This window comes from Poecilia latipinna, unplaced genomic scaffold (assembly GCF_001443285.1).
Source record: "Poecilia latipinna isolate Pla-1442-1.1 unplaced genomic scaffold, P_latipinna-1.0 Scaffold2578, whole genome shotgun sequence".
In the NCBI taxonomy this organism is placed as follows: Eukaryota; Metazoa; Chordata; class Actinopteri; order Cyprinodontiformes; family Poeciliidae; genus Poecilia; species Poecilia latipinna.
The window spans coordinates 68,868-76,880 of record NW_015115194.1 but is presented as its reverse complement, the minus strand read 5'-3'; the positions used below and the strand labels follow the sequence as shown (position 1 = coordinate 76,880).

Sequence of the window (8,013 nt, the reverse complement as noted above, 5' to 3'; positions counted from 1 at the left end):
TTACAACAGCCCTAGTTGAAGTACAAGGAACAGTGGAACACAGGGGAAAAACGAAACGAGCATGGGTTTAATACTGCAAGCACATAACAGTAATGATGGAGCAAGTTTTATAACAGATACTTGAAATCTGGTTTCATATACACATTTCAAGTATTTCAGTGAGGAGTAATAAAGTTTAAATTAGTTCAGAAAAAATCAGAACAAGGGGTAAAAACCCTCCACTTTCAGCAGTGTGTATGATATTTAACAGTAAGAAAACAGTATTTACCATCAGATATTTGGCTATCAAGGTCATCAACCTAGTACAGTACTAGAGTGATGGTAATCTCCAGGATGTCCTCAATTCTAAGTGACAATCGATTCTATTTTTTAAGTTTTTGTTGGTCCTAGTGATCTTTATTTGAAATGGTCGGACAGAAAAGTGGACAATGAGAGGGGGAAGACATGTGGCAAAAGGTTATCAGGCTGGAGTAAAATAATAGAATGGGTGTGCTCATACTGGTCCCCCTGTGTCTGCAGGCTGCAGGGCACCGACGTGGTGATCGCCATCTTCATTATTGTTGCCATGTCCTTCGTTCCTGCCAGCTTTGTGGTTTTCCTGGTTGCAGAGAAATCCACTAAAGCCAAACATCTGCAGTTCGTCAGCGGCTGTGACCCCGTCATCTACTGGCTGGCCAACTACATCTGGGACATGGTGAGCAGGACAGAGTGCAGCCGCTGCCACAGGCTCAGGGGCTTTTGCTGCTGCTGCTGTTGTTGCGTCCAGATCAGATCATTTCAGCTCAGCTCCTTGTCTCCTCTGTCTGCAGCTGAACTACCTGGTACCTGCCACATGTTGCGTCATCATCTTGTTTGTGTTCGACCTGCCAGCCTACACCTCCCCCACCAACTTCCCAGCTGTCCTCTCCCTGTTCCTGCTCTATGGGTGAGGCTCTAACATTCTTCCTTTACCAGTACAGTCCAGGGTCAGGAGCCTGTCCTGATTCACACAAGTCTTTCTTTGCAGGTGGTCCATCACTCCCATCATGTATCCAGCATCCTTCTGGTTTGATGTTCCCAGTACAGCCTACGTCTTCCTCATTGTCATCAACCTCTTCATAGGCATAACTGCAACCGTGGCCACCTTCCTCCTGCAGCTGTTTGAGCATGACAAGGTGCTTAACTGTTACAACTGTACATCCTAAGCCAAATTATTAGGATTTTATATCAATAACTTGTTTAACCACGATGTCAGACTACCATTATGCATGATCACTTTATGAAAATAATACTTCTTGATAAAGCTAGAGCTGAAACAATTACAGTACTCATGATAAATTGATTATTGAAATAATTATAAACTCATTTAATAATTAATTAATAGTTAATAAGAAAATAACTATTTGGTGAAAGAATAACTGTCAACACAGTAATTAAGCCAAATCTTTACAAAAAATACAAACATTTTTCATTTAAAATAAAAAAAAAAACTCTAAAACCCCAAACTCCTCATATCAAGCACATTTTGCTGTCCAATTATTAATCAGTCAGATGAGTCCTGCACTGTGTTGATATGCAGCACAAAGGCCTGAGCTTTTCACATGGTGATGTTAGAAGATGCTGGAGATTTATCCTTTCTCCAATTAGGCTCTTAAAGTATGAGGTTCAAGAAGAGTCAGAGTTCAATTCCTGAATTCCATTTATTAAGACTAAAATGCAGCGCTGGTCCATCGTCATGCTGTCCTTATGTGCAAACGCAGCAAAAATGGCTTCAATTTAAGCTACAGCTAATCAGGCCGTTCCCTGGTGTGTCACTTCCTTTAACCTTAGCTTTGTATGCAAGTGCGCTCATGTGTACTTACATACACACACACACACACACGCACGTACTGTTGGTGGCTGGCTGAAGTAACCTACTTAACTTTAAACCTATATGTGTGTGTATATATACGAGCATGCAAGCAGCTAAAAGAGATGGAAGAAAACACAGAAGTATTTATTCCCAACAAAGTGGTTTTTATCTGCAGATGCAGCCTTTGCTCCAAATGATGAAGCACTCACTAAATGAATGCTGTTATTGCATCTTATGTTATATTTTCTTTTATTATTTTAAAATGAAATTAAATTATTCTTTTGCATTTTTAAATGTATTTCTAATATTGTATGAAATAAACTTCTAATTGGTAGAATAATGAACTGCTAACTAAAATAATGACTTGCTGCAGTAGCAGATGAAACTTAAGAATCAATTTGTCTAAGTTAATTCTACTCAATTATTAAAACATGTTGGTAAAATTTAATGTTTTGTTGAAGATGATGTTTCAAACTGAAAAGCAACAATTATGCTTTCTGCTGCAAATATATTATCTATGTATATTCATATAAGATATGACTGTAGTGTATAACATTTAGATTCAGACTCAAACAAACATGGAACAAAATTTGGTCTTATTTACACTGATACTAGCTGGTTGACCAATAAGCTGCCTTATAGAAATGTAAGGCATTACATTTCTATAATGTAATGCCTTACATTATAGAAGGCATAATGTAAGGCCTTCTATAATGCCTTCTAGAAGGCATTATAGAATATGTAGATGGAAGGTCAACAGGCCCAGACAGAAGCCATGGTTTGTAGCTGGTTCTGACCTGTTTCTGTTGATGAAAGCCTCAAGAGAGAGGCTTTCATCAACAGAAAGCTTTGCACTTACATACAAAACTAAGGTTAAAGGAAGTGACACACTAGGGAACGGCCTGATTAGCTGTAGCTTAAGGTGTCATCCACCTTAAGCATGACAAGGTGCTTAAGTTGAGCACCTTGTCATGCTCAACTTAACTTACTTAAGTTAAGGTTACTTAACTTAAAGTTAAGTAGGTTACTTCAGCCAGCTGACCAACAGTATGCAGCAATAGGTGGAGGAGGGGGAGCATTGCATTACTTTGCTGTTTGCTCCATAGAACTAGAAAAACCTCAGGTCATTTCTCTAGGTTCTCAGTAAAACGGCTTTAGACCAAAGATTTTTGGGGTTTTGAACCTGTAGCTTTTTTAAAAAACTCAGTAAAGGATCGTGCATGACTGCAGGAAGCTCTATTTCTTTATCTTTATTTCTGGATCGTTTTCTTGTCCTCCAGGATCTGAAGAGAGTCAACAGTTACCTGAAGTCCTGCTTCCTCATCTTCCCCAACTACAACCTGGGTCACGGTCTGATGGAGATGGCCTACAACGAGTACATCAATGAATACTACGCCAAAATAGGTACCAACAGCACCAAGCTGGCCACACACGGCGGGCAGAGCAATTCCTACCAGGTCTTCATAAACCCAAGCTCAGACTGTTACACAACTTAATAATAATAATAATAATCAATTTTATTTATTGCCCTTTATATCCCAATGAACCCATGTTTCCTGTATGGCCGTTCCATTAGTAGAAGAAGTTCTGAGGTCCGGGGTTCTGTGTTAGACAAAATGCCAGAGAGACAAAGAAACATCTTTTTCCTCCAGCATGATCAGCAGCTCCTAGCAGCAGGATGCTGAGCTTCACTCCACTTCCTTTCAAATGTGCAAAACCTTCTAAATGACATGGTTGAACCACCTCAACCATGTCATTTACCTGGAAGTTCACATCATCACCAAGCAACAGAACACTTTACTTCTCACCTGTGGCTGATTGGCAGACAGCTGGCCCTCTTCAACAGGAGCCTGCTGGCCCAGCAGGGGACGGTCAGGCTGCTTAAAGAACCATGTGTGTCCCCGTGTGTGTGTGTGTGTGTGTGTGTGTGTGTGTGTTACAGGCCAGTTTGACAAGATGAAGTCTCCATTTGAGTGGGATATTGTGACTCGAGGACTCGTTGCTATGACGATAGAAGGCTTTGTTGGCTTCCTTATCACCATCCTTTGCCAATACAACTTCCTGAGGAAACCACCGTGAGTGTGATAAGAATCACCAGACGAGCCGCGACGCCACTGCACACAACAGGGATTAGCTGGGGGGCTTATTTATGCCAGTATCAGTTTGTCAGAAAGCTGTAGTCACAGTCGTCATGACGACAGCAATATTAATGCATCATATTTTAGAGACTTTGTGTTAATTAGTAGAATATCTGTGCAGAGGAAACATTCAGGTTTGAGTGAACATGAAGTTAGTTGTTATTTGATAGTTTTGTATGTCTTCACTTTGTTTTCTTTTTTCTTTTTCTGTAAACTGTCATGTATCTAAAAATCAAAAAGCCCTCTGTCCTGAATTCTGGCAAATACTTAGAAACTGAATTTTCACACTTTTTTACAGGCTCAGAAAATCAATGTGATTATGATTTCAATCATATTTTTCCTATTTCTGTTCAGTCTTGTTAAGAAACATCTTGAGTCATTTTGACTTTTTTAAGGTTCCCTTTAAACAAATCAGACATCTCCTCTAATCTTTTAAAGTGCTTTCTGAAATTCTTTCAAAGTTTCTCTTTAGATTCACAGTTAAGACATTAGGAAGATGAGTCTTAAACTTCAAAGAAATCCCATGTTATGTTGACAAAGAGGCAGAGAACCAATTTTTCATTTTTTTTCCTTTATTAATTATTTCTTTTTCATCATGTGAATCTATGAAACAATCCCCAAAGGAACAGCCTGGCATGTGTGGCTGTTTGCAGGAGGGTGCCGGTCAGCTGCCGGCCTGTCGATGATGATGATGTAGACGTGGCCTGTGAGAGACAGAGAGTGCTGCGGGGCGACGCTGACAGTGACATGCTGCAGATCGAGAACCTGACAAAGGTTTGATTCTCTGTTCTACCAGACCAGTTCAAGTTAAACTGTAAGCCAGGCTTGGTGCTTTAAAGTGTTGCTATGCTGCCCGCCAGGTGTATAAATCCAGGAAGATGGGTCGCATCCTGGCCGTGGACCGCCTGTGTCTTGGTGTCCGGCCCGGGGAGTGCTTCGGGTTGTTGGGAGTTAACGGAGCAGGGAAGACCACCACGTTCAAGATGCTCACCGGAGACGAGTGCACCTCCGGAGGAGAGGCTTTCATCAACAGAAACAGGTCAGAACCAGCTACAAACCATGGCTTCTGTCTGGGCCTGTTGACCTTCCATCTATATATTCTTCTATCCAGCATGTCTCAAGTCTGAGGCTTTTAGAAACAACTAGCTGTTAGTTATTTCGCCTTGGCCTTTCCACACTAACCTTTCTGTATTAGCTCACTGTGAGTGTGGGAGCTCTGCACCACAGCTATAAGTAAGAACATGTGATTGGAGGCTGGTGTAGGAAAGGATTGATGATAACTGGTAGAATCCAGTTTCATACTGGATTTTTTCCAGTTGCTGTGGAGAAGATGGGACCATGAGGAGCATCTTCCAGAAACAGAAAATCCGTTTTAGATTTCCACTTTGTCATTTACAAATGCTACAAGTATCTTAAGAGGCATTTTGTGAGCACCTTTCATGGAAGCACTGTGGTGGACAGATCACTAATCATTAGTGAACATACATCATCATTGCATAATCTTACTGAGGGGGCTTAGGGTTGGGTCTGGTAGTGAAATGAGATAGTCAAGCTTCCAACTGGGGAGACGTGCACACACCTCCAAGTTGTGCATAAGCGTGCTTTCTAGGTCCACTGGGGTTCTGCAGCAACTTTTCAAGAAGTAGTTTAATTTGAAAATATGAAATATACATGTTAAGTCGTCCAAGAGAAGATGAGGAAGAAGAAGTACGATCAGTGGTGAGTTGCCACTGAAAGTCCATCGGACTCGACTTCAGAGGAAAGGAGTTTTCTCCGTTGCTGCTCCTTTTCTCTGGAATAATCTACCTTTCCAGATTAGATCGGCCCAGTCTGGATCATTTTAAATTGCTTCTTAAAACACCTTTTTATTCTTTTCTGTAACTTTCCTATTGTGATGTTTTATTTTTTTTATTTTATTTACTTATTTTTATGCTTATTATTTTATCACATATATTTTTTTGTATTATTTCTCTTTCTCTTTTCATCGACTTATTCTATTATCATTATTCTACAGCACTTTAAACCTGTTTTTAAAAGCTTTATAAATAAATTTGACATTGACATTCCAGAAAGAACAACTGAGAGCAGCGATGAATGTTTCTGCTTCTGTTGGACTAAAAGTATCTGTTTATAACTGTAAACATAACTGTGCTACAGGATTGAGGTGGTGTGTGTGTGTGTGTGTGTGTGTGTGTGTGTGTGTGTGTGTGTGTGTGTGTGTGTGTGTGTGTGTGTGTGTGTGCGCGCGCGCTCACACATGTGTACATTTTCAGCATCCTGAAGGACCTGCTGCGTGTCCAGCAGAGTATCGGCTACTGTCCACAGTTTGACGCTCTGTTTGATGACCTGACTGCCAGGGAGCACCTGCAGCTTTACACTCGCCTTCGGGGCATTCCCTGGAAGGACCAGGAAAGGGTCAGTCTCACACACACACACACACACTTTTTTACTGTTGTAGAGACTTGCCAACCTGGATCAACTGAGCCATTCATTTTGATGAAATCTTTCATCTCTCCTTTAGTGCTGTGAAAAAATATTTGTCTCCTCTGTTACTTTTTGTAAACCATCTTTAAAAAAAAGCTGTGAATAAACCTGGCTGTGTGAGACAGTAGTTATTCCATTCATTAACTATATTTTTGGTTCGTTTTCAGGAGCCAAACTCATAGCTGATTACTGTCAGTCTTTAAGAATCAGTAAATGACGTAAATAGGAGCTATGTGACGACACGAAGTGGGCGTAGAGAGGAACTCATTCTGGCCCCATCTAAAGTTGAACAGATGAGAAACAGAGACAGTGACTCTGAAAATAATAATGAGTTTTATTTGACATTGGAACAGGTCTCTCTTCAATATGAGAATTATTAGGCTGTTGTGATGGTGCAGGTGTTGAACACAACCCACATAAGGAGGCCTTAGGCTTCCTGATGCCTGGTGGCCTGTGCTATATGTCTTCTTTCTCTCTCTGTTTACCCGCTTTCCTGTCTCAGCTCTTTCAAAACAAGGCCACTAGAGCCAAGAAAACTTCAAAAAATGTTTAAATATTTACTGCAATGACATTTATCCTGTATAAATAAAGGTCAAATAAAAAATGCTTACAAATACTTCAGAGTCACAGTGAGAACCGTCCTCCACAAACAGCAATATGTTTAGAGGCAGCTGTTCATGGACAGCCTGTCCAGGAAGTCAAAGAACAACCAAAGATCCAAACCACAGCAGCAAGCCAAACAACTGAAGCCAGTCTGGACCTGAAAGAGGCTCGTCCAGCATGGCTGAATTGGAATGATTTAAGGTTCTTCAAAGGAAGGTGAAAAAAGTCATTATTAGCTACCAAATGCTTGCTGGTAATTGCTGTATCTTTACAGATATATGAGGATATTTGTGGAGGAGGCTTGCTATATCTCTCTAACATACACATCCTCCCAATGGATAACACATTCATGAGTCACACAAACACAACCCTGGAACGAATCCAAACTGCCTGAGGATCTCAGGCAACTTTCCCTTTAGTGAAAACATCTCCTGCTGTGCTTTAACTATTTCTTTGTGTGACTCCAGGTTGTGCAGTGGGCTTTAGAAAAGCTGGAGCTATCCAAGTATGCAGACAAGCCAGCTGGCACTTACAGCGGAGGAAACAAGCGCAAGCTCTCCACGGCTATTGCTCTGATCGGATACCCGTCCCTCATCTTCCTGGTAAAATGTTTGACTAGATTTGTTTGCTGGTCATAAGAACCAGGAACATGTGAAACTTTTAGATGTTCTTGTAACAGTTTAAGTTGTTTCGAAAAAGGTAAATGAGAAATGGGAAATTGTTGAGACTTTTTAAACTGATTACTTGACAAGGCTTCATGTTCCAAAGCTGAGCTGTCAGCTGCTGCAGCGAGGGTTTACAGTGCTTCTACCCACCAAGCCCAGCAGGGTGTCAGAACAGAACAACTCATCAGTCCATCTGAGGGTCCACCCACACACACACACACACACACACACACACACACACACACACACACACACACACACACAGTCTTATCTAAGAACAATGAAGAGAAAC

The 8,013-nt window shown here is 41.0% G+C and overlaps 1 protein-coding gene across 1 annotated transcript in view; it reads left to right on the top strand.

The window, feature by feature from the left end:
- The first annotated feature begins 492 nt into the window (after positions 1–492).
- Positions 493–8,013, top strand: part of LOC106938364 (ATP-binding cassette sub-family A member 2) — a 21,996-nt gene continuing 14,475 nt past the window's right edge. The window contains exons 1-9 of the mRNA XM_015020397.1: positions 493–694; positions 810–925; positions 1,007–1,154; positions 3,112–3,235; positions 3,774–3,906; positions 4,623–4,743; positions 4,830–5,008; positions 6,243–6,384; positions 7,524–7,658. Coding sequence (XP_014875883.1) covers positions 566–694; positions 810–925; positions 1,007–1,154; positions 3,112–3,235; positions 3,774–3,906; positions 4,623–4,743; positions 4,830–5,008; positions 6,243–6,384; positions 7,524–7,658 — 1,227 coding nt within the window. The 5' untranslated portion in view covers positions 493–565. The remainder of the gene's footprint in view (positions 695–809; positions 926–1,006; positions 1,155–3,111; positions 3,236–3,773; positions 3,907–4,622; positions 4,744–4,829; positions 5,009–6,242; positions 6,385–7,523; positions 7,659–8,013) is intronic.